Consider the following 27,271-nt stretch of genomic DNA (forward strand, 5'->3'; position numbering starts at 1 on the left):
AGGTGTGGCAACTGTATAAATTGCCCTTCCGTTGAAAACATTAAAGTCTTTAGAGGTACCAATGTTGACAGAGAATTTATCATCAGAGATTTCATTAACTGCCGAACACAGGGAGTTATTTATAGAGGTGTATGCCAATGCAGCCTGGAATACATAGGCAAGACCAAACATGAATTGAGACGTAGGATTGGTGAGCACCTAGGTGACATTGAACATAATTGAGATACCCCTATTTCCAGACATGTTAATGGATTCCATGGGGGCGATAAAAACATTATCAAATTCATGGACATCGAGAAAGTGGCTAAACCCCGGCGAGGGGGAGATTGGGACCGCCTATTACTGAAAAAAGAGACAAGGTGGATCTTTGTGTTGAAAACCCTTTCCTCGCAGGGTTTGAAAGAGCAGCTGACATACAGTTGCTTTATATAAATTATACTTCTTGCCTACAGATTCTAACCCAACCTATATACCTCATCTTTGTTTGTCCTTTACTCTATTTTTTGCAAGTGAGCCAATACTATTGGACATTGATCCTGGGAACACGCCCACCTTAGTTCGCTTTTTTAACTTATGGAACACCATCTTGACATATTGTGCCATGCACTTGTATTACAGGTACCTGAGACTACTGTTGTGGGCTCTTATTATTAGGCCACTGTGGAGTGCACAGTGTGTATAGGAGCGAGGGTGTTCTATAATGAAGCATCTTGAAATGCATCTTGTGGTCCAGCATACTAGAAGTGGCATGGGTGGGCGCTTATAGTGATGCGCTCTCTTGGAATGCAGTCTGAAAGTGACATGCTTGCACGTCGTTGGTGGTGCACACAATCTCCTTGGAACACATTTTGCGGTCCAGCGCGCCAGAAGTGACATACAAACACACCGGAAACAGTGCCCGCAGTTCCCTCAGAAGTGTAGGAGGATGACCGTGGAATGCGCTCCAGGATGCCAGAATGGCGTACACATCCCGGAACTAACCGGTGGCCCGCAAACATGAGGCACACCGGCAAATCTTTTAGAGGAGCGTGCCCTTTACTTATGGGCAGGAGCACAGTTGTGAGGAGGTATGATGTGGCCTGATAATTCTCACTTGATCAATTAAGGTGAGAATGTTCTGGATTGGCTCACGTGATTAGTTTACTTTTGAATTTACCAATCGTGACATATCTACATAACAAAGGGGAGGGACATCATTCTATAGGTGCCTTCACTCTCTAATTTAGACATGCTATTAATAGATGGCAGTCCTAGTGGTACCTGCCATAGCCTAAAGTACAACCCAGATAGAGGGTGCCTAGCCTTGTGTTCTACAGTTCTTTGTGAAAATCCCCCGATGACTCAAGATTTTTGAAGAAACGCGTCGGTAGGCGCATAGGTTCAGTTCAGGGCTGTCCAGATATATAGGGTCAGCCGTGGACTGCCCTTGTAAGGGTGGGAGTCTTGGGGTCTGAAGGGTCAGTCAAGTTAATAGGTACTGACAGGGACAGTCGACCCCTTGGACTCAATGATATGGGCCTTTATGGATGAGGATCTTTTGGAGGAACTCTGAGACTAACAAATTTGGTGAGATCTTTCCTTTTATCCATCTGCCCTATCGTATATAATTGCTTCTGGACTTCATTGTTTGGTCCAGTTAAAATATATATATATATATATATATATATATATATAGGTATTTACTGATGCCTTTGCCACTTTTTGACTACTGTCAGGTTATGATCCTACACAGGGACATTGGCAATTTTTTCAGTTTTTAATATATCTGTTATGTGTATTGTCAATTTTGTATTGAGGATTGCCGAAAATCTTTTATTTTTAGTAGTAAAAGTTACGTTTTAAATCCACTATAGTTGGTATATATGATCTGATAATATGCAGACTAAGGGTTCCAAAGCTAAATTGAACAGGAGGGGGGACAATGGACAGCCTTGTCTCGTTCTTTTTTCGAGAGGAAAGGGAGTGGACAAAAAGCCTGGAGTGTAAATCTGAGCCTTTGGAGATGCGTATAAATTATGTACGTAGTTAAAGAAGGGGCCTGTTAATGACATTTTTGTTAGTACCTTATATAGCCATTCCCAATTTATGTTGTCAAAAGCCTTTTCCGCGTCTAATGAGATGATTGCTGGGGAATTTTTAAGTTAGGTGAGGTGTGGATTTTATCTATAACCAAGAGTACATTTCTTATATTCAAAGTAGCCGATCGGCCCTTAATAAAACCCTCTTGAGCAGGAGATATCAGGTTGGGCAATATGGAGGCCAGTCTATCGGCCATTATTTTGGACACGATTTTGATATCTGCATTAATGAGAGAAATTGGCCTATAAGAACTGGAGGACAAAGGGTCTTTATCTGGCTTTAATAATTTAGTTAGTTTAATGTATGCCATGTTTGCGGAAGGAAAAATGGGATCACCTTGAGATATTTTATTAAAGATTGGCACCTACATTGGGTAGATTTCCACCACCAACGTTTTAAAGAATTCGTTAGTATAGCCATCAGGGCTTGTGGCTTTGTTTAAACTCAAGTTTTTAATTGTACTGGTGACCTCCTCTGCAGATATAGGTTTATTCACCATGCACCTTTGTTCCTCTGAGAAGGTGGGCAGCTTAATCTTTTCCAGGAGTGTAACTGTGGAGGAGGGGGTTTGTTTTGGGTTTTTGTATAGGTCTTTATAAAAGAGCCTAAGATCTCATTTATTGTTTTAGGGTTGGTGTGAATCACTCCTTTTGAGTTTCTTAGCTGGAATATTCCTTGTGGTTTCGTCATTCCTTTAGCTAAATTAGCCAGCATCCGTCCTGGCTTATTTCCAAATCTATAGAAGTAGGTTTCTGACTTAGAAAGATAAAATGTTTCCCTTAAATCTACATAGAGATTAAATTCTGTTTGTTTTTGTGACCAATGTTCCTTATTTATGAGGGATGGGTCAAGTAAGAATTTGGTGTAGGCTTGTTTTAGTTCAGTGGAGAGTTCACTATATTTTTTAAGCATTTTTTTTTCTGGGAAAATGTATATGACAGAATTTTCCCTCGAAGTACCACCTTTGCCGTCTCCTATAAAAGCATAGGGTCATCCTGGTGCACCGAGTTATCCAAAATGATCTCCTGCCACCATAGTTTGAGAGAGAAGATGAACGATTCATCTTTGCAAAAGTAGTTATGAAATCTCCAAAGAAAGTCAGAGCCCTGGGGAAGGTCTTGGATAACTCTACAGTCGTTTTCGCATAGTGACTTCAGGGTGCTCTGAGTGTATGACTCCGGGTTACTTTTCATCTTTTCATCTCTGATTGTATAGAATATCATTGTTCTCGGCAGCACATCTACCTTTTACATAGGACGATGAGCTGCTGATAACAGTGATATTAATGCCAACATGAATTTTTCAATCAGCCATTGAATGAGAATTTTGCCCATTGTTCGAGTGATTGCCTACAAGCTTACACAAGCCGATAATCGGCAAATGACTCATCTGATGAGTGCCCATTTCAGATTACCAGCTTGTCTAATTAGCTTTTAGCTGGTCTTGTTGGAACGTAGAACTGATAAGGGAACAACGATAAGTAGAGTATGACACATAAAGAGACTGAAAATTAAAGAAACAAATAATAAAAAACATCTGTAAGCGAACAGTATTTCGAAATAGTGAACTGTGTAATCAACTGTGTAATCAAATCAACCCTAGAATAAATTTGTCATACCGCACAAAAATAGTGATATTTAGGCACATGTAAGTAACTAATATATACAATGTGGTTTTCTTTTGGTCTAACTTACCAACAATGTTGTATTCAATTGCCTGAGTACAAATGTCATTTGCATATTTGCACTCAACTGAGGGTCCTGAGCAGTCTTCTTTACCAACTGCCTTACATTGTTGACATCTTAAGGCCTCACCTAAGAGAAAATTTGAAGAGAAAAATTAAGGCTGAGACCACACGGTGACTTTGGCCATCACAATCATTTAATATCAGCCATTACGTCATTCAATATTAAGGTCTATAACAAAGAGTTAAACAGACAGTTGGACCTATACCTCTTCCCTTCATTCAATGTCATCTTCCATTCCTCAGTTTAACTTGAAGGACATATGTATTTTTTCAATCATACTAACTATGAAGAACCTCAGGATTGTACAATTGATAATAACATCATTTCAGAACCAGAAAATGAAGTCTAGCACAAGAACTACCAATTTTGTGATGTCTCCATGTGAGCTGGACCTCCGCAGAAGAAACAGGAGAACCTTGAGGTTCATTTTAACCATCCTACAACATGTGAGTAATAAATATGCTCAACCCTTTTTATTTGTATGATGTGTCGTGACATAGTTTAGTATAAAATTTTCATTTGTTTTAGTTATAAACAATGATTCGATCATTTTACCGTTCTAGATTCTTATGTGGTCTACCAGTCGTAACCTGAGAAAAGTCATTAAAGTGACCAAAAAATAATGAATGTTAATCATAAGTACAATATAATATACACTAATATTATTCTCTTACCTATGGTGAGCTCACCAATGGCAAAGACCAAGAAGACGAGGAAGAACTTCATTGTCAATGGATCTGAAGCTCAAGTTGAAGGTCACTGAACAGCAAGTCTACACTATCAGTTTGGTTGGTTGTATTTTGACTGGTTAGGAGACAGACCTTTATACTGTACTTGGTGGCTTCTTTTGGCACAAGCTGGTCTGTTACGTAACATCTGCTATTTGTTATTTTAATGTTTGCTGTATTATACAAATGCCTAACATTTACTCAGCATAGGAAGTCAGCTGTATATCTCTGGCTTTGTTTTTTTTAGTAAATACCTTAGGGATTGTTGGGATTCATGAAGATCCATGATTAAAAAAATCAACACTGAAGGTTTGTTCTAAAACTTATGGTCATCAGCTCAACATTAGACTTCAAGTTAATAATTAAAACCTGACTCTTCTTATACATATAAAGATATGGGCCACTTTGTTGACATTTTCTTGATTTTTTTTACTTACTTAATGTATTTTAGGTTAAAGAAAATTTTGCAATTGGGTTTCATTAAAACATTTGAACAGTTTAGTGCAATAACTGCCCATTATAACCATATAAACTACAGTCTACATTATCTAGTCTAGTTTTACAGACTAACTTGGTTATTTAGAACAAGGTTCCTACATACAAAACAATAGTGAAAGGAAGATATTTAGTCAAGATTGTCCAGCATCGACAATCCAGTCGCACATCTCTCACATCATGTACAATAATGCAAATGCACTAAACATGCATTAACATAGTATTATTGTATTAAGTAGATTATAGCATACAATGGCCTTTGGTTATAGAGTGATATCTGTTGGTAATTTCCCAATTCAGAAATAGTGGAAGGAAACCATTTGTAGAAAGGAGATAATTCAAGAAATCTTTATGCACACCAAAGCAACAAGCTTGATGGTCATGTAGTCTCTTAAGGGGCAATATACTTGATGGTTACAAAAGTTCTCACAACAATCAACAATTTGAGCTGAGGATGATGATCAGATACACAGCAGCAGTCGCATAACAAGACACCGATGGGCCCCAGTACAAATTTGGACATGGACTCTCCACTGCATGTTGGTCAGATGTATGAGCCCTTGTAGCCCTCTAAATCCTAAAAAGACATACATGTTCATCCCCCCCTTCATTATGTAGTAGTCCTGTACTAATGTCCCCCATCCTGGTCCCCTTTCATGTATATATGTCCCCCATCCTGATCTATATGGTCCCCTTTTGGTATATATTTTGTCAATCTTGGGCCCATTCCTGATGTATATGTCCCCATCCTGACATATATGGTCCCCATCGGGGTATATATTTTGTCAATCTTGGGCCCCTCCTGATGTACAGTGGTGGCCACAAATATTGGCACCCCTGCAATTCTGTCAGATAATACTCAGTTTCTTCCTGAAAATGATTGCAATCACAAATTATTTGGTATTATTATCTTCATTTAATTTGTCTTCAGTGAAAAAAACACAAAAAGAATTGTCCTAAATCCAAATTGGATATAATTCCACACCAAACCAAAAAAAGGGGGTGGACAAAAGTATTGGCACCCTTTGAAAAATCGTGTGATGCTTCTCTAATTTGTTTAATTAACAGCACCTGTAACTTACCTGAGGCACCTAACAGGTGTTGGCAATAACTAAATCACACTTGCAGCCAGTTAACATGGATTAAAGTTGACTCAACCTCTGTCCTGTGTCCTTGTGTGTACCACATTGAGCATGGAGAAAAGAAAGAAGACCAAAGAACTGTCTGAGGACTTGAGAAACCAAATTGTGAGGAAGCATGAGCAATCTCAAGGCTACAATTCCATCTCCAAAGATCTGAATGTTCCTGTGTCTTCCGTGCGCAGCGTCATCAAGAAGTTTAAAGCCCATGGCATTGTGGCTAACCTCCCTAGATGTGGACGGAAAAGAAACATTGACGAGAGATTTCAACGCAAGATTGTGCGGATGGTGGATAAAGAACCTCGACTAACATCCAAACAAGTTCAAGCTGCCCTGCAGTCCGAGGGTACAACAGTGTCAACTCGTACTATTCGTCGGCGTCTGAATGAAAAGGGACTGTATGGTAGGATACCCAGGAAGACCCCACTTCTTACCCCGAGACATAAAAAAGCCAGGCTGGAGTTTGCCAAAACTTACCTGAGAAAGCCTAAAATGTTTTGGAAGAATGTTCTCTGGTCAGATGAGACAAAAGTAGAGCTTTTTTGGAAAAAGCATCAGCATAGAGTGTACAGGAAAAAAAAGAGACATTCAAAGAAAAGAACACGGTCCCTATAGTCAAACATGGCGGAGGTTCCTTGATGTTTTGGGGTTGCTTTGCTGCCTCTGGCACTGGACTGCTTGACCGTGTGCATGGCATTATGAAGTCTGAAGACTACCAACAAATTTTGCAGCATAATGTAGGGCCCAGTGTGAGAAAGCTGGGTCTCCCTCAGAGGTCATGGGTCTTCCAGCAGGACAGTGACCCAAAACACACTTCCAAAAGCACTATAAAATGGTTTGAGAGAAAACACTGGAGACTTCTAAGGTGGCCAGCAATGAGTCCAGACCTGAATCCCATAGAACACCTGTGGAGAGATCTCAAAATGGCAGTTTGGAGAAGGCACCCTTCAAATATCAGGGACCTGGAGCAGTTTGCCAAAGAAGAATGGTCTACAATTCCAGCAAAGCATTGTAAGAAACTCATTGATGGTTACCGGAAGCGGTTGTTCGCAGTTATTTTGGCTAAAGGTTGTGCAACCAAGTATTAGGCTGAGGGTGCCAATACTTTTGTCTGGCCCATTTTTGGAGTTTTGTGTGAAATGATCAATGATTTGATTTTTGCTTCATTCTCTTTTGTGTTTTTTCCTTGCAAGCAAATTAAATGAAGATAATAATACCAAAGAATATGTGATTGCAATCATTTTCAGGAAGCAACTGAGTATTATCTGACAAAATTGCAGGGGTGCCAATACTTTTGGCCACCACTGTATATGTCCCCCATCCTGGTATATATGTCCCCCATCCAGGTATATAGGTTCTGCTTCCTGGTATATATGTCCCCTTTCTTGGTATATATGTCCCCCATCCTGGTATATATGTCCCCCATCCTGGCATACATATCCACTATCCTGTGACATATGCCCCTCATTCTCATATATATGGTCCCTATCGTGGTATATATTTTGTCAATCCTAGGCCCCTTCCTGATATATGTGTCCCCCGTCCTGCTATAGAGTTTCCACTTCCAGGTATATATGTCTCCCATCCCCATCCTGGTATATAGGTTCCGCTTCCTGGTATATATATCCCCCATCCTGGTATGTATGTCCCCCATCCTGATATACAGTACAGGTACAGACCAAAAGTTTGGACACACCTTCTCATTTAAAGATTTTTCTGTATTTTCCTGACTAAGAAAATTGTACATTCACACTGAAGGCATCAAAACTATGAATTAACACATGTGGAATTAAATACTTAACAAAAAAGTGTGAAACAACTGAAAATATGTCTTATATTCTAGGTTCTTTAAAGTAGCCACCTTTTGCTTTGATAACTGATTTGCACACTCTTGGCATTCTCTTGATGAGCTTCAAGAGGTTGTCACCGGAAATCGTTTTCACTTCACAGGTGTGCCCTGTCAGGTTTAATAAGTGGGATTTCTTGCCTTATAAATGGGGTTGGGACCATCAGTTGTGTTGTGCAGAAGTCTGGTGGATACACAACTGATAGTCCTACTGAATAGACTATTAGAATTTGTATTATGGCAAGAAAAAAGCATCTAAGTAAAGAAAAACGAGTGGCCATCATTACTTTTAAGAAATGAAGGTCAGTCAGTCCGAAAAATTGGGAAAACTTTGAAAGTGTCCCCAAGTGCAGTTTCAAAAACCATCAAGTGCTGCAAAGAAACTAGCTCAGATAAGGACCGCCCCAGGAAAGGAAGACCAAGAGTCACCTCTGCTTCTGAGGATGTTTATCCGAGTTACCAGCCTCAGAAATCGCAGGTTAGCAGCAGCTCAGATTAGAGACCAGGTCAATGCCACACAGAGTTCTAGCAGCAGACACATCTCTACAACAACTGTTAAGAGGAGACTTTGTGCAGCAGGCCTTCATGGTAAAATAGCTGCTAGGAAACCACTGCTAAGGACAGGCAACAAGCAGAAGAGACTTATTTGGGCTAAAGAACACAAGGAATGGACATTAGACCAGTGAAAATCTGTGCTTTGGTCTCATGAGTCCAAATTTGAGATCATTGGTTCCAACCACCGTGTCTTTGTGCGACGCAGAAAAGGTGAACGGATGGACTCTACATGCCTGGTTCCCACTGTGAAGCATGGAGGAGGAGGTGTAATGATGTGGGGGTGCTTTTCTGGTGACACTGTTGGGGATTTATTCAAAATTGAAGGCATACTGAACCAGCATAGCTACCACAGCATCTTGCAGCGGCATGCTATTCCATCCGGTTTGCGTTTAGTTGGACCACCATTTATTTTTCAACAGGACAATGACCCCAAACACACCTCCAGGCTGTGTAAGGGCTATTTGACCAAGAAGGAGAGTGATGGGGTGCTACGCCCAATGACCTGGCCTCCACAGTCACCAGACCTGAACCCAATCGAGATGGTTTGGGGTGAGCTGGACCGCACAGATAAGGCAAAAGGGCCAACAAGTGCTAAGCATCTTTGGGATCTCCTTCAAGATTGTTGGAAGACCATTTCCGGTGACAACCTCTTGAAGCTCATCAAGAGAATGCCAAGAGTGTGCAAAGCAGTCATCAAAGCAAAAGGTGGCTACTTTGAAGAACCTAGAATATAAGACATATTTTCAGTTGTTTCACACTTTTTTGTTAAGTATATAATTCCACATGTGTTAATTCATAGTTTTGATGCGTTCAGTGTAAATGTACAATTTTCTTAGTCTTGAAAATACAGAAAAATCTTTAAATGACAAGGTGTGTCCAAACTTTTGGTCTGTACTGTACATGTCCACCACCCTGATATACACTGCTCAAAAAATAAAGGGAACACTTAGACAACAGAATATAACTCCAAGTAAATCAAACTTCTGTGAAATAAAACTGTCCACTTAGGAAGCAACACTGATTGACAATCGATTTCACATGCTGTTGTGCAAATGGAATAGACAATAGATGGGAATTATTGGCAATTATCAAGACACCCTCAATAAAGGAGTGGTTCTGCAGGTGGGGATCACAGACCACATCTCAGTACCAATCCTTTCTGGCTGATGTTTTGGTCAATTTTGAATGTTGGTTGTGTTTTCACACTCATGGTAGCATGAGATGGACTCTACAACCCACAGAAGTTGCTCAGGTAGTGCAGCTCATCCAAGATGGCACATCAATGCGAGCTGTGGCAAGAAGGTTTGCTGTGTCTGTCAGAGTAGTGTCCAGAGGCTGGAGGCGCTACCAAGAGACAGGCCAGTACACCAGGAAACGTGGAGGGGGCTGTAGGAGGGCAACAACCCAGCAAAGGAACCGCTGCCTCCGCCTTTGTGCAAGGAGGAAAAGGAGGAGCACTGCCAGAGCCCTGCAAAATGACCTCCAGCAGGCCACAAATGTGCGTGTGTCTACACAAACGGTTAGAAACCGACTCCATGAGGGTGGTATGAGGGCCCGACGTCCACAGATGGGGGTTGTGCTCACAGCCCAACACCGTGCAGGATGCTTGGCATTTGACACAGAACACCAGGATTGGCAAAGTCGCCGCTGTCACCCTGTGCTCTTCACAGATGAAAGCAGGTTCACACTGAGCACATGTGACAGATGTGACAGAGTCTGGAGACGCCATGGAGAGCAATCTGCTGCCTGCAACATCCTTCAGCATGACCGGTTTGGCAGTGGGTCAGTAATGGTGTGGGGTGGCATTTCTTTGGAGGGCCGCACAGCCCTCCATGTGCTCATCAGAGGTAGCCTGACTGCCATTAGGTACTGAGATGAGATCCTCAGACCCCTTGTGAGACCATATGCTGGTGCGGTTGGCCCTGGGTTCCTCCTAATGCAGGACAATGCAAGACCTCATGTGGCTGGAGTGTGTCAGCAGTTCCTGCAAGATGAAGGCATTGAAGCTATGGACTGGCCCGCCTGTTCCCCAGACCTGAATACGATTGAGCACATCTGGGACATCATGTCTTGCTCCATCCACCAACATCACGTTGCAACACAGACTGTCCAGGAGTTGGCGGATGCTTTAGTCCAGGTCTGGGAGGAGATCCCACAGGAGACCATCCGCAACCTCATCAGGATCATGCCCAGGCGTTGTAGGGAGGTCATATAGGCATGTGGAGGCCACACACAATACTGAGCCTCATTTTGACTTGTTTTAAGGACATTACATCAAAGTTAGATCAGCCAAGCTTGGGCCCCTTCCTGGTGTATATGTCCCTCTTTTTGGTATGTCCCCCATCCTGGTATATAGGTTCCGCTTCCTGATATATATGTCCCCCTTCTTGGTATACATGTTTCCCATCCTGGTGTATATGTCCCCCTTCTTACGTATACTTGTCTCCCATCCTGGAACAACTGTCCCCCATTCTGCACCCCTTAGTGGTATCTATGTTCTGCATTCTGCTTAACCATAACTAAAAACATTCCACTCCCCTTCTTCCGGTCCCTCGACGTGAGGCCTACTCTTCTGCAGCCAGCACCGAGGCCTGCAACTGACATCAGAGTGCCTACTATGGCAACGCATGATGTCACTGTTATGCAATGTCAATGCCTGGCATGCTGACTTTAACTGTCCGCCATTGATCGACCAGTGGCATGTACTGCAGTGCAGTGAGCTGGAGTATTCCTGCCCTGCAATACACTTCAGCTGGACACACATTCAGCTGAAGTAAGTGCTGGCATCGGTGAGCCACCCCCCCTCCCGCACAGGCCAGGTCGCACCCTCTGCGACTGCGATCCTTACGTCCCTGCAGAGCAGTGAGTTTGCACTTGCAGGAAGTCTGCTTAATGTCTCCTGTAGCACAATGTCTGCAGTGTAGCGCTCTCATTTTTAGGGCTTTGTAGCAATGGCGCCACATTGTTACCCCTCTTGCTAGCATTCCACTGCTACTGCAATTCTGACAGTCTTGTGCACTCCGGTTGCCTGCTCACACAGTTACCCTGTATCAGTCCTTCTTAGTCAGGTATCATTCACTTCTGTATCTCAGTGCTGGCAAATCTCTTCACTCATAGTTTCAAGCATCAACATACAGTCTCCTTTGGTGTGGTGCTTTGCCTCCACTGTGGCTAATTTTCACCTTTTATCTCAGGTAATCTTCCAATGGTGGATGTAATCTTTACTGAGCGGAAAAGCCTTGATGATCTTTTCAATTCTATCCTGACCCCCTCTAGGCAAACTATATTTGCCTAGATGAGCTGCTCTTCCTCACCTTGGCTTCCTCCAGCTGCTAACATATTTAATTGCCTCTGTATCTTCAAAGCGTGGGGACAATCAAATAATGTATACAGTGGGGAAAATAAGTATTTGATAAACTGTCGATTTTGCAAGTTTTCCCACCTACAAAGAATGTAATTTTTATCGTAGGTACACTTCAACTGTAAGAGACCGAATCTAAAAAACACAGAAAATCACATTGTATGATTTTTACATAATTAATTTGCATTTTATTACTTCAAATTAGTATTTGATACAATAGAAAAACAGAACTTAATATTTGGTACAGAAACCTTTGTTTGCAATTACTGAGTTCAGAAGTTTACTTCAGTTCTTGACCAAGTTTGCACACACTGCAGCAGGGATTGTGACCCACTCCTCCATACAGAACTTTTCCGGATCTATCAGGTTTCGGAGCTGTCGCTGGGCAACTGAGTTTTAGCTCCCTCCAAAGATTTTCTATTGGGTTTGGGTCTAGAGACTGGCTACACCACTCCAGAACCTTGAAATGCTTCTTACAGATCCGCTTCTTAGTTGCTCTGGCTGGGTGTTTTGGGTCATTTTCAGGCTGGAAAACCAAGCCATGACCTATTTTCAATGCTCTTACTGAGGGAAAGAGGTTGTTAGTTAAAATCTCACTATACATAACCCCATCCATCCTCCCTTCAATACAGTGCAGTCATCCTGTCCCCTTTGCAGAAAAGCACCCCTAAATTATGATGTTTTCCCCACCATGCTTCATGGTTGGGACGGTGTTCTTGGCGTTATACACATCCTTCTTCTTCCTTCAAACACAGCGAGTGGAGTTGATACCAAAAAGTTCTATTTTGGTTTCATCTTACCACATGACCTTCTCCCATGCCTCCTCTGGATCATCCAGATGGTCATTGGTGAACTTCAAACGGGCTAGAACATGTGCTGGCATGAGTAGGGGGACCTTGTGTGCCCTGCAGGATTTTAATCCATTACGGCATAGTGTGTTACAAAAAGTAATTCTTGAGACTGTCATCCCAGCTCCCTTCAGGTCATTGACCAGGTCCTCCCATGTAGTTCTGGGCTGTTTTCTGACCTTTCTCTGAATCATAATTACCCCACTAGGCGAGATCTTGAATGGAGCCCCAGACTGAAGAAACTTGCCAGTCATCTTGTTTTTGTAATAATTCTGCCAACAGTTATTGCTTTCTCACCATGCTGCTTGCCTATTCTCAAGTAGCCCATCCCAGCCTTGCGCAGGTCTATAAGTTTGTCCCTGGTTTCCTAAGACAGCTCTTTGGTCTTGGCCATGGTGAAGAGGTTGGAATGTGATTGATTGAGTGTGTGGACAGGTGTCTTTTATACAGGTAATGAGTTCAAACAGGTTCAATCAATACAGGTAGTGCAGAGTAGGAGGGCTTCTTAAAGAAAAAATAACAGGTCTGTGAGAGCCAGAATTCTTGCTGGTTGGTGTAACGGGTCTGGGAGGCGGAACCTCTGAGCTACTATACAAGGGGGCGGTCCTTGTAAGGGAGCGGGTGGCGACCAGGGAAGACGGGCAGGCAGTCACAGCAGGTGACCGGGACAGTCTCTGAGTGACCGGGCTGGAGGTCACGGCAAGTGACCGGGGCAGTCTCTGGATGAACGGGCAGGAGGTCACGGCAAGTGACCGGGGCAGTCTCTGGATGAACGGGCAGGAGGTCACGGCAAGTGACCAGGGCAGTCTCTGGATGAACGGGCAGGAGGTCACGGCAAGTGACCGGGGCAGTCTCTGGATGAACGGGCAGGAGGTCACGGCAAGTGACCGGGGCAGACTCTGGGTAAAGGGTAGGTACGACCTGTGCTGGCAGAGCCTCCAGGTAGGCTAGCAGGCAGATGGTTGATGTGTGCTCCCAGGTGAGCAAGCGAGAGTCTCTGGAATGGCAGATGGTCACAGCACGTGACGGCGCAGCCTCCAGGTAGGCTAGCAGGCAGGTAGCAGATGTGCGCTCCCAGGTGAGCGGGCAAGCTGGTCCATAGACAGACTGACAGGAGTTGGAGGGCAGACCGTCGGACCTCAGGCTAGCAGGCAGGTAGCAGAGGAGCGCTCCCAGGTGAGCGGGCAAGCTGGTCCTTAGACAGACTGACAGGAGTCGGTAGGCAGACCGTCGGACCTCAGGCTAGCAGGCAGGTAAGCAGAATATCAGGTAGGAATCAGACAGCAAACTGGCAGGAATCTGGCAGGTAACGGGCAACGGGACCTGAGGGCTGAAGCAGAGTAGTGAACAGTGCAACAACATTGCTCGGGCACCTCCATTTTGGAGGAGGTGCCTTATATATGGTGAAGCCCTCCGGCCATTGGCCGGGGACTCCTTAGGACGGCGCGCGCGGCCCCTTTAAGAGGGAGGGAGCGCGCGCGCGCCCTAAGCACAGTGACCGGGAAGGAGCGCGCGCTGCCAGCAGAGCGGGAGGAGGACGCCGGGCTCGGAGCAGAGGGGTGAGGGGAACAGCGTCCCTGCCTAGCAGAGGGCAGGGACGCCGGCGCTACAGTACCCCCCCCTTTAGGCCCCCCCTTTTTTAGGCCAGAGAGAAATTTAGCTAGGATGAGAGGGGCATGGATGTTCTCCCGGGGCTCCCACGTTCTCTCTTCAGGACCAAACCCCTTCCAATCTATTAGAAAAAAGGTCTTCCCTCTTACCCTTTTGGTGGCCAGAATGTTCTCCACCTCAAATTCGTTTTCAGCGGAAACCGGAGAAGGAGGCGTACCTGTAGACTTGGAAAAAGAGTTAAGTACCACAGGTTTGAGGAGAGATACATGGAAGGAGTTAGGGATCCGCAAGTTGGCCGGGAGTTTCAATTTATAGGCCACCGGGTTGATCTGACTGATGACCTCCAGAGGACCGATGAACCGAGGCCCTAACTTATAGGAAGGAATCTTGAGCCGGACATACTTGGACGAGAGCCAGACCTTATCTCCTGGACGGAATTGAGGAGGATCCAGACGTTTTTTGTCAGCATGTCTTTTCATACGCTCGGATGACAGAAGGAGTGCGGATCGGGTACTCTCCCATATGGAGGAGAATTTGTTAACAAGAGATTCCGCAGCCGGATTGTCCACCGAGGTGGAGACGGGAAATGGGATCCGAGGATGCTGACCGAAGACAACAAAAAACGGGGATTTGGAGGAAGATTCGCTCTCGTGATTGTTGTAAGAAAATTCGGCCCATGGCAGGAGATCCACCCAGTCTGAATGGTGGGCATTAACGAAGTGCCGGAGGTAACTGGTCAGGTTCTGATTGATCCGCTCCACTTGACCATTAGACTGTGGGTGGTAAGCGGAGGAGAAGTCAAGGGTGACGTCTAGCAATTTACAAGTGGCTCTCCAGAAGCGTGAGGTGAACTGTACCCCACGATCCGACACGATGTGGAGGGGCAGGCCATGAAGACGGAAGATGTGGCGGATAAAGTCTTTAGCCAGCTCGGGTGCAGACGGGAGGCCTGGCAGGGGAACGAAATGAGCCATCTTGGAAAAGCGGTCAGCGACCACCCAAATGACCGTACAACCGGCAGAGACGGGGAGATCAGTTATAAAGTCCATTGCTATATGCTGCCAGGGGGCAGCAGGTACTGGGAGCGGAAGGAGGCGACCGGCTGGCAGATGTCTCGGAACCTTGTTGCGGGCGCAGGACACACAGGCAGAAACAAAGTCTATTACGTCCTTGTGCAGGGTAGGCCACCAGTAGTGCCGGGTAATAAGCTGGAGGGTCTTTTTCTGACCGGCGTGGCCAGCTAGTTTAGACGAGTGACCCCAGTGTAGGATCTTCTCCCGATCAGGTACTGATACGAACGTCTTACCGGGAGGGAGACGATTTAGACTCACGGGAGCCACCTGCATTACTCTGGCGGGATCGATGATGTGTTTCGGTTCCTCCTCGAGATCAGACACCAGAAAGGATCGGGACAAGGCGTCCGCCTTGATGTTTTTGTCAGCCGGGGGAAAATGAAGAATAAAATCAAAGCGAGCAAAAAACAAGGACCACCGAGCTTGGCGCGGGTTAAGTCTCTGGGCATGCTGGAGGTAAGCCAAGTTCTTGTGGTCAGTGTAAATTATTACCGGGTGAAGAGCCCCTTCGAGCAGGTAACGCCACTCCTCCAATGCCAGCTTGATGGCCAATAACTCTTGATCTCCTATGGAATAGTTGCTCTCAGAAGAGGAGGAGAGTTTGGAGAAGAAGCCACAAGTTACCATTCTCCCGGAAGATGATTTTTGGGTAAGTACCGCTCCGGCTCCAGAGGAGGAGGCGTCAACCTCCAGGAAGAACTGCTTGTTGCCATCTGGGCGATGCAGCACCGGGGCGGAAGAGAAGGCCTGTTTTAAGGAAAGAAAGGCCTCCTCTGCTTCGGGCGGCCACTCTCTGGGATTAGTGCCCTTACGGGTGAGCGCGGAAATTGGGGCAGTCCGGGAAGAGAAGTGCGGAATGAAGAGGCGGTAGTAGTTGGCGAAGCCCAGGAACCGCTGAATGGCCTTCAACCCCTCCGGTCGGGGCCATTTCTCGATGGCAGACAGTTTCTCTGGATCCATTCGAAGGCCGGTCTGAGAAATAATGTAGCCCAAAAACGGAAGCGAGGTCTGCTCAAAGAGGCACTTCTCATATTTAGCGAAGAGGTGATTCTGCCTGAGCCTGAGCAGGACCTGACGAACGTCTCTCCGGTGAGTCTGGAGATCCGGAGAGAAGACCAAGATGTCGTCCAGGTACACCACTACGCAGGAGTAGAGAAGGTCCCGGAAGATGTCATTGACCAACTCTTGAAAGACGGCAGGAGCGTTACAGAGACCAAAGGGCATTACCAGATATTCATAGTGGCCGTCCCGGGTGTTGAATGCAGTCTTCCATTCATCCCCTTGACGGATACGGACCAGGTTGTACGCCCCACGGAGGTCCAGTTTGGTGAAGATTCTAGCCCCCCTCAGACGATCATATAATTCTGGAATGAGCGGAAGGGGGTACTTATTCTTCACTGTGATCTGGTTAAGGCCTCTGTAGTCTATACAGGGACGGAGAGAGCCGTCCTTCTTTTTTACGAAAAAGAAGCCTGCTCCCGCCGGGGAGGTAGATTTCCGGATGAATCCCCTGGCCAAATTCTCCTCAATATATTCGGACATCGACCGGGTCTCAGCAGCGGACAATGGGTAAATACGCCCACGGGGAGGCGTAGTACCGGGTAACAGGTCGATAGGACAGTCGTATGGTCTATGAGGGGGTAATGTCTCTGCCTCCTTTTTATTAAAGACATCAGCAAATGACCAATAGGGAAACGGAAGTCCAGGTAGATTAGTTGGGGTAGGAGAAGGACGGGCGGGATGAACAGGAACCAAACAAGTCTTATGACAGTCCTGTCCCCAGCGAAGGACTTCTCCGGTCTGCCAGTCAAGCACGGGTGCATGTCTCTGGAGCCAAGGTAGACCTAGTAAGAGGGCGTGAGAGAGTCCAGGCAGAACATGAAAAGAGATGCTCTCAGAATGCAGCATTCCCACCTGCAGAGTTACGGATTCGGTGATGAGTTGGATGGGACGTGGTAAGAGGCCCCCATCCACAGCAGCGACAGATAATGGTATAGCCAGAGGCTTGGTGGGAATGCGGTATTTTTCTACCAGGGCCTGTGAAATAAGATTCCCGGCCGCTCCAGAGTCAAGTTGGGTTAGTTCGAAATAACGATTCTCCCCACAGATAATTAAGACTGACAGCAGCAGAGATGGAGAGGATTTATTCTTGTCTAGGTCGACCTCTCTGAGCGAACCTAGACACAGGCGTTTCCCGACCTCTCCGGGCAGGTACGGATCCGGTGCTCCTTACTGCCACAGTAGAAGCAGCTCCCCTCGGCACGGCGTAAGTCCTGACGGGTTTTGACCATCTTGGTCTGGTCGACCTGCATAGGCTCAGGAGAGTGTACCTGGGGAGAAACAGAGGGAGTGACGGATTTCTGAAAAGTAGGAGCTAGACGTGGAAACCTCCTCTCACGGGTGACTTCTTTGGCACGCTCCTGGAACCGTAGGTCAATCCGGGTAGCAAGAGTTATTAGGTCATCGAGAGTGGTAGGAATGTCCCGACCGGCAAGTTCATCTTTAATATGGCCGGACAGACCCTCCCAGAAGACAGATACCAGAGCGTCGTTATCCCAGGCCAGCTCCGAGGCAAGGGTACGGAACCGTATGGCATATTGGCCCACGGTGAGACTTCCCTGACGGAGGCGTAGCAGAGATGACGCGGATGAGGTCCTCCGTCCAGGTTCGTCGAAGACTTTCCGGAAAGCCGTGAGAAAGGCAGGCAAGTCGGACACCAGGGGGTCTCCTCTCTCCCATAGAGGATTTAGCCAGGCCAGGGCCTCCCCGGTGAGATGGGACATGATGAAGGCAATTTTGGCCCGGTCGGAGTTAAACTGGTGGGACAGGAGTTCAAAGTGCAGGGTGCACTGATTTATAAAGCCCGAGCCTGAGCGGAGTCGCCTCCGAAGCGAGGAGGTGCGGAAAGCCGTGGTCCGGGGTAGGATACCATAGTATTGGTGGGCAGCGGAGCTGCCGGATTGCGAGTCATGGCTCTGGCGGTGGTTGCTGGTGGAGCAGTCAGAGTGTCCAGGCGAGTATTGACATTCCGCAGGTGACCCAGGATGGACTCCTGTTGGGACCTCTGACAGGACAGTTCATGACACAGGTCCGAGAGTGAGGGAGCTTGGGTGCCACCGGGTTCCATGGCCCGAGCAAACTGTAACGGGTCTGGGAGGCGGAACCTCTGAGCTACTATACAAGGGGGCGGTCCTTGTAAGGGAGCGGGTGGCGACCAGGGAAGATGGGCAGGCAGTCACAGCAGGTGACCGGGACAGTCTCTGAGTGAACGGGCTGGAGGTCACGGCAAGTGACCGGGGCAGTCTCTGGATGAACGGGCAGGAGGTCACGGCAAGTGACCGGGGCAGTCTCTGGATGAACGGGCAGGAGGTCACGGCAAGTGACCGGGGCAGTCTCTGGATGAACGGGCAGGAGGTCACGGCAAGTGACCGGGGCAGTCTCTGGATGAACGGGCAGGAGGTCACGGCAAGTGACCGGGGCAGACTCTGGGTAAAGGGTAGGTACGACCTGTGCTGGCAGAGCCTCCAGGTAGGCTAGCAGGCAGATGGTTGATGTGTGCTCCCAGGTGAGCAAGCGAGAGTCTCTGGAATGGCAGATGGTCACAGCACGTGACGGCGCAGCCTCCAGGTAGGCTAGCAGGCAGGTAGCAGATGTGCGCTCCCAGGTGAGCGGGCAAGCTGGTCCATAGACAGACTGACAGGAGTTGGAGGGCAGACCGTCGGACCTCAGGCTAGCAGGCAGGTAGCAGAGGAGCGCTCCCAGGTGAGCGGGCAAGCTGGTCCTTAGACAGACTGACAGGAGTCGGTAGGCAGACCGTCGGACCTCAGGCTAGCAGGCAGGTAAGCAGAATATCAGGTAGGAATCAGACAGCAAACTGGCAGGAATCTGGCAGGTAACTGGCAACGGGACCTGAGGGCTGAAGCAGAGTAGTGAACAGTGCAACAACATTGCTCGGGCACCTCCATTTTGGAGGAGGTGCCTTATATATGGTGAAGTCCTCCGGCCATTGGCCGGGGACTCCTTAGGACGGCGCGCGCGGCCCCTTTAAGAGGGAGGGAGCGCGCGCGCGCCCTAAGCACGGTGACCGGGAAGGAGCGCGCGCTGCCAGCAGTGCGGGAGGAGGACGCCGGGCTCGGAGCAGAGGGGTGAGGGGAACAGCGTCCCTGCCTAGCAGAGGGCAGGGACGCCGGCGCTACAGTTGGTAGGTGATCAAATACTTATTTCTTGCAATAAAATGCAATTTAATTATTTAATTAAACAATGCGATTTTCTTTTTTTTATTTTTAGATTCTGTCTCTCACGGTTGAAGTGTAACTGCGATAAAAATTACAGATCTCTCCATTCTTTGTAGGTGGGAAAACATGCAAAATTGGCAGAGTATGAAATATTTATTTTCCCCACTGTATGTATGTATATACTGTATATTTTATTATTTAGTATATATATACTGCACAAAGCCCATTCCAGCTTTGTGCAGGTCTATGATCTTATCCCTGACAACCTTAGAAAGCTCTTTGGTATTGCCCATGTTGTAGAGGTTAGAGTCTGACTGATTAATTGAGTCTGTGCACAGGAGTCTTTTATACAGGTGACTATGTAAGACAGCTGTCTTTAATGCAGGTAACGAGTTGATTAGCAGCGGCTAACTGGTGTGTAGGAGCCAGAACTCATAATGGTTTGTAGGGGATCAAATACTTATTTCTCACTGCAAAATGCAAAAAAATGTAACTAATTTATATAATGTGATATTCTTCATTTTTTGGGGAGGATATTCTATCTCTCAATGTTAAAATTAACCTATCCTTAAAATTATAGACTGTTCATGTCTTTGTCAGTGGGCAAACTTACAAAAACAGCAAGAGATCAAATACTTATTTTCCCACTATATTTGTTACATTTTATATTCAGGGAGCACATTAAATGAAAGGAAATGCTGCGGCTTTTCAGAGAAAAACATACTTTAAAAGTTGGCTGGGGATCAAGTCACATGGGAGACTAGTCCAATAGGTGGGTTTCTGGCAGATTCTTCCCGCCCACTGCCAGTGACTGACAGGTCTCTCCCTGTACACATACTCCAGGGATGTTTTCCACTAGTATCTCATGTTGTCCTTGGCAACTAATAATGAACGTTTCCTCTGAAATGCCGCAGCATTTAAGAGATAAACAAATATGGCTGAAATCATTCAAACAGTGTCTGATACAGGATGCCTATGGATCGGGCAGCATCTATCAGCAATCAGGTTGCCTTTAATTATATATTCAGTGCGCAAAGTACATTAATTGTGTATTCAGAGGGCGCATCTCTTATTTTTGTATTAAGGGAGCCCGGTTTATTCACTTTATATTCGTGGCCACTGTATCTTTGTTCTAGGTGCAATGGGCACAGTATATTATTTTTTGTATTTAGTGCGCTCAGTGGCTTCACGTTATATTCAAGGAATTTCTCCTGAAAAAGAACTGACCTTGCATCTTTCTTTCTTAATTTCAAGCCTTGTAGAAGATGAAGCAAGCTTACGTGTCTGAAAAGGGAAGTCTAGTTTTTCAATTTTAATGTCACATTTTTATGCTAAGAGTGAATAATAGGCATTGTGTATTACGATTTTAGGTGTTTCTGAACATTTGGAAAAAAATATTTTTGAGGGTTCCCCAAGTTAGATTTGTTTTTACCAAAATCCGAGAAGGTTGGGAAATATTGGTCAATGATATTATCTGCTATTTTATCGTTGGCAGTACTGTATGAAACACTAACATTTACTTGGCGCAGAAATATTTGCTGGAAGTCAACAGAACATAAAAAATTCATCTTTACATTGCAGGTGCTATGAAACTACCTTACGGGTTGTTGTGGCTCAAGTGAAGAATCTACTGAGTAAAAGATCAAAATTAGTGGTTAGTTCTAAAATTTGTGGTCATCAGCTCCACTTTAGACTTCAAGTTGAGTATTAAAGCCCAATAAAAGCCTGATTCCTGTTAGACATTATGTTTTTTTTAAATATGAACCACATGCCTCATTTGTAGAGATAAGCGAATCGGTTCAAAGAAAATTTAATTTTACAAAACATTTGAATTCACATTAATCAGATTTTTTTTGTCATGCACTTTGTACAAATGTAGCACCCCGAGGGCTCGGCTGCTACAGGCGTATTGCACCTCAAAACAGAGGTGTGATATTCCACTCCCGGGTAAGGATGGAGTGTGGACCAGGACTCGTTTAGCTGCATGCACCACACACACCCCATTTCCGAGGGACAGGTCAACGGTGCTCCCACGAGACAGGAGTGCAGGCACGACAGCATCTGTCCCTGTCTGGAGTGGGGAGGGGAAAGTACACCCAGTGGTGTAGGAGCAGATAGGGGTGGGTCTTTGGGCATAGGTAGGAGCCCATTGGTTGCTATTCACCTGGGCTCACACATAGAGGGAGGTATTTAAGGTGGGCACCATCTTAGGACAGTGTTCAGTTCAGTCAGGAGTTCAGCCAGAGAGGGCTGACAGGGAGCTGTGGCTCAGTCTGGGCCCAGCTCCAGAGGCAGGCCTGGAGTGGAGGCCAGAAACAGCAGAAAGAGAGAGGAGAAGGAACGGAAAGGAAAGTAAGAAAGGAACTGGAACAGAGGAGAAAGGAAGCAAGGAACACAGAGAAAGGCCCAGAGACGCGAGTAAAGAAGGAACCCCATATGCCCAGGAGATACAGGGTGAAGGGTTGGCAGAGCAGGGTACCGGAACCCAAATTGGTGGAGACAACAGATTCCTCAGCCAAAGACCGGAGGTCGTCACCACATCTTGGTGCGACCCCCCACTACATCCACCAGGAAAGCATACCGCATAGGGTCTGGGAAACCGGAGATAGGTTTCGCCAACAGAAGGCCCGAGGGAGCTGGACAAAGGTGGGTCACTGGTGGGGACGGCCAGAGAAAGGAAAGTAAGGGCGCCATGTGTCACGCTCTGGAATTGCCTGGGAGTTGGTCGAGCCCCTTGCCTGGTGGACGCAGCACGGCTTGGGCAGTCATCGCCTGCAGGATTGACACGAATAACAACTGTGAGTAAAGCATTGCAAACTGCAGCCCCACGTCTCTGTGTTTCATCGTCGTACCAGCACCATCAGTACTGGGACGCTCACACCATCACTCCCACCATCTTCTACACTAGCTGCCCTGAGGCAATACTTCTCCCGTGGGGTGTAGCGCAGAATGAACAGTTCGGAGGCCATAGGGGTGAACTTCCAAGGCTTTACTCACTTTAGAGTTGGCAGAAAGAAGGCGACTCCCTGCTCCCCGTGGACTCCTGCCGTCACCAGGGACGGGGGTCCATCAACCTCCGAGTAAGTCCAGCGTTCAATCGGGACCCAGCAGCAGAGTGTTCCTGAACTACAGACCGAATCCTTTCCTGTCCGTGTGTGTGCAAATAGGCCGAGCCTCCTTCTGAACTCCTCTCAGAACAAGGGCACGGGTGGCAGCTCCGCTCCGTCCGATGCCCGGTGGGATCCTCAAGGCCTACCGGGCTTTCCCGACCAGGACTTGGAGTAGCAAGGTCATGTGTCGGGGGCCAGTACCCCTCTTGCAGCCGGACTCCCTCTGAATATATCAGCATGGCGAGGACAGGTGGCGTACACCGCTCCGTCTGCATCCTGCCTGGGATCCATTTTCTATGGAGCCACACTCTTAAGCTCCGGGCCTTCTTGGTCCTGGTTCTTGACCGGGTTGAGACATTCTCCGTCTACAACCTTCCCCTCGTCCCAAGGCCGGGGTACGAGGGCTGTGTCTCCATCCGATGCAGGCACACACAGGATCTGCGCTCCGGGAGGGAGGTCACAGTGCCAGACTTGACTACCACTGTCAGTCAGAGAACGATCAAAGAACCATTACTAAGGACAGACTAACTGCCCAAGATGAGACAAGACCAATGAACAAGATGGCTTTTTATTAAATATGAAATTTAAAGTGTAACTAACTTGTAAGTCCTCCACCCTCACCCACTAACTGGTTCCCATAACTCTTGGTTCCCCAGTCTCCCTGTAACCAGGGGAGCAGCACCTAGTGCATACCAGCCCCCTCTGGTGGAGAAATGTGGTGTTGGATGCAGAGGTTGGGTTACGACTATCACACTGTTCTTACCTCAGTGGAGGAACACTATACTCCATTAAAGAAGTGCAGCATCCCTGTGGCGGTCGAACCCTCAGGGGCACCACATTAACAGCAGTGGGAAAGGTGAGTGTCAAGTTGGGACAGAAGCCCTGGCAAAGGGTGAAGATCCCATAATGGGACATCGTATACCAAAGGAAAAAGAAGGCTTGATGGAGCTTTGAGAAGGAATGAATAGTCCTCTTCTGACATCTTTACACAACACAAGGGCTTCAAGCCTCCTCTGTGTCAGAAGTCCTGGCAAAGGTTTGTAGAGGGCTGAATTGGAGGTTCTGGTGGCAGTTGGACAGATAATTGGCAAGGTTGTACAGCAGCCCCTTCTTGGAATAAATGCCCCCATTCTGACTCTCCATAAAAAAATTATTCGACTCACCTTCCTCTGGTCACTCGAAATGCAGCATCCTCTTCAATGCCAATGTCTGGCACGCCAACTTCAGCTGCTGAGCCTCTGATTGGCCGGCGGAGTGTATTGCAGTGCATTGCGCCAAAGTGTTATGATCTGCAACAAGTACTAAGGAAAGAAAGGGGAAAGCTTTCCCTACAGTAAGACTAAGCTGAGTCCCTATGATGTAGTGGGCGGCCTGTTCCTTGCGAACGGACCCACGTTAGTCCTCGGCTACTCTGAACGAAGACCTATAGAATAAAGGGAAGGGATCCCTAATAGAACTAAGGATGGGGCCAAAAATGGGAGACCTCCTGAACAGATATAGTTGTTGCAGAACACAAAAAAAGAAACTGACAAAAGGTACTAGAGTTCCCAGAAGGACCAAGCAAACTGACAGAGATAGGCACAGAAGCACCTGGCTAGCAAAACAGTCAAACAACCCTGAAGTCCAGCACAGCCAAAAAGGCGGAGCTGGAATATAAAGGCTGATGGTCACGTGACCGCAAAACACAAGATGGAATCAACAAACAGGAGAGTTCTAACAGTAGCCCCACTTTTATGAGGATCCTCCGGATCCTCCAGGCCCAGGCTTATCCGGAAACCTCCTGTGGAAAGGTCTAACAAGCCTAGGAGCAGAGACATGATCAGCTCTTACCCAGGAGTTATCTTCAGGACCGAAACCCTTCCAGGAGACGAGATACTGTAATCTCCCTCTATGCCATCTAGAATTCAAGATACGTGAAATTTCATATTCGCCGTCTTCCACCACAGGAGGAACTGTGACAGTGGCATCCCTATCTGACACATCCGCCTTTTTCAACAAGGAAACATGAAACACAGGGTTACTCTTCCAGAAATTAGGGACATCCAACCTAACTGCAGACGGGTTAACAACCTAAAGCACTTTAAATGGACCCACAAACTTAGGACCCAGTTTTTTAGAGGGAATCCTCAACCACAGATTCATTGAGGACAAACAAACCATGTCACCTACAGCAAACAAAACCTCTTTATGTTTCCTGTCAAAATACTTCTTGGACTTCTTGTTAGCCCCTTGAAGGTTGCAACGTACATTAGTCCAAACTCTCTCCAAATCATCGGAAAAATTCTCCTACTCCGGCACCGCCAACCTCAATTTGGAGAATGAACCAAAAGACGGATGTCTCCCAGTACAGCAAAAAAAAGGAGAATGCCCTGCTGAGGAAGATGTATGGTTGTTAAGAGCAAATTCTGCGAGGGGCAGAAACTCAGACCACACCTCTTGATTGTCTGCCACAAAACAACGCAAAAACTGTTTAACATCCTTTCTTTCAGTCTGTCCATTAGACTCAGGATGATAACCAGATGAAAATGACAAATGGACTCCCAACCTGTCACAAAAAGCACGCCAAAATCAAGCCACAAACTGAGGTCCCTATCAGAAACAATATCCGTGGGAACGCCAAGAAGCTTGACAATCTCCTTAACACTAGGACTACTGGACTCGTGACCCCGCCTAGAACTACTGAAAGGAGTCATTTTGACTCCTTGCTTGTTTTCGTTTATTTTTAGAGTTTCATTTGTGGTTATTTATTAATAATTATATTTTTTGTAATCCATCACCATGGGGGCTGAGTTCCAAGGGTGGCGGAAACTGACTAGAAGTCACAGGTACAGGTAGAGGCCCTGGGTACTCAGCCCCCAGGGTGGGGGACAGACTAGAGTCAGGACAGGACCTGGCAACTCACAGTTGCACAGAACAGACTGTAAGAAAGTGTTGCTCAGGCACCTCCTACTGGGTGGAGTAGGTTTAAGTATCCAGTGACTAACAGCAATAGACTGGGGACGCATTAGGACTTCACACACTGTAGCTTTAAGAATCAGAAAGCAACAGCGCCGACGCCCTAAGCCAGAAGACAAGAGACATACAAACAGCAGGTACTGGAGCAAAAGTGTGCAGCCTGGCCTGAAAGGTAAGATTGTGGTCTTGCATGGTGGGAGATGGTAAGCCATGCAAGCAGGCTGCCAGGGATGTTACACTGATAAGTCTCTTAGTTTCAGAAATTCCTGGATGACCTGCTGTCACACTGTCTCTGTATACTGGAGGTAGGGGCCTAAGCTGACCCTAAGCTGGGGCCCTGACTAATCCCTCAACCTGGAGGTACTGTTAAAGGTACAGAGGTCCAGGCCGCCAGCGTAACCCCTACCTCCTGAGGATCCCTGCACCTAAGTAATCTAGTCCTGAGAAGGACCCCGATCACAACAAAAGAGGACAAGTAATAATATGCCCACACACAGTACTTAGACGAACGAGACAGTACAAGGGAAAAACCAAAACCACCTTGCATACAAAGACTACACTACTACAACAGAGGGAACACGAACGGGAAAGGAGATAAATGATAAAGCGAGGAAGGGAAAATACACTCCAAATACACTTATCTCAGAAACTCCAAATACCACGATCCGCTCTGTAAGTCTGTATGAAAAGCTTTCACCGACACTTCCCAAACAGACCAGCAGGCATTTGAAGGAGACTCACTACAGCAGCATTGATTGCAGCTGGGCGAGGCTGGACCTCGTCTAGCACAGAGAGAAAGAGAATTAACTCCCTCACTGCCGAAAACACAAAGCACCAAAAAGTCAGCTGCGAGAAGTCAGGCTGTGTAATCGTGACGATCTTCGTGGCGACACACCCGTGACAGTACCCCCCCTTCTACGAGGGGCCTCCGGACCCTCAGGGCCAGGTTTATCCGGGTGAGTCGTGTGGAAGGCCCGAACTAATCGGTCTGCGTTAATATCCGACGCAGGAACCCACATCCTCTCCTCAGGACCATACCCTTTCCAATGAACCAGGTACTGAAGGGACCGGCGATTAAAACGTGAATCGATGACCCTTGATACCTGGAACTCCAAGTTACCATTGACCACCACTGGAGGGGGAGGTAAAGGTGACGGTACCACCGGCGCCACATACCTCTTAAGCAACGATCTGTGGAACACGTTGTGAATTTTAAACGTAGGGGGGAGGTCAAGACGGAATGCCACCGGATTAATAATAGAACTGATTCTGTACGGCCCGATGAACCTGGGACCCAGTTTCCAGGAGGGAACCTTAAGTTTAATATTCCTGGTAGACAACCATACCCGATCGTTCACACTTAGGTCCGGACCAGACACTCTCCTCCTATCAGCCATACGTTTGTATCGGTTCCCCATAGTATTCAGATTCTTCAGCACCCCTCTCCATACTGAAGCGAGTGATGAGGAAAATCGTTCCTCCTCAGGA

At 46.7% G+C, this 27,271-nt stretch overlaps 1 protein-coding gene across 1 annotated transcript in view; it reads right to left on the reverse strand.

The window, feature by feature from the left end:
• LOC141173046 (phospholipase A2 inhibitor and Ly6/PLAUR domain-containing protein-like) overlaps positions 1-4,655 on the reverse strand; it is a 49,752-nt gene extending 45,097 nt beyond the window's left edge. The window contains exons 1-2 of the mRNA XM_073657679.1: positions 4,502-4,655; positions 3,774-3,893 (exon numbers count right to left, since the gene is read on the reverse strand). Of these exons, the coding sequence (XP_073513780.1) occupies positions 3,774-3,893; positions 4,502-4,553 (172 nt within the window). The 5' untranslated portion in view covers positions 4,554-4,655. The remainder of the gene's footprint in view (positions 1-3,773; positions 3,894-4,501) is intronic.
• Between the last annotated feature and the right edge of the window lie 22,616 nt (positions 4,656-27,271).

Source organism: Phyllobates terribilis, unplaced genomic scaffold, assembly GCF_046119375.1.
Source record: "Phyllobates terribilis strain yellow unplaced genomic scaffold, ASM4611937v1 Scaffold_12__6_contigs__length_324123572, whole genome shotgun sequence".
NCBI lineage: Eukaryota > Metazoa > Chordata > Amphibia > Anura > Dendrobatidae > Phyllobates > Phyllobates terribilis.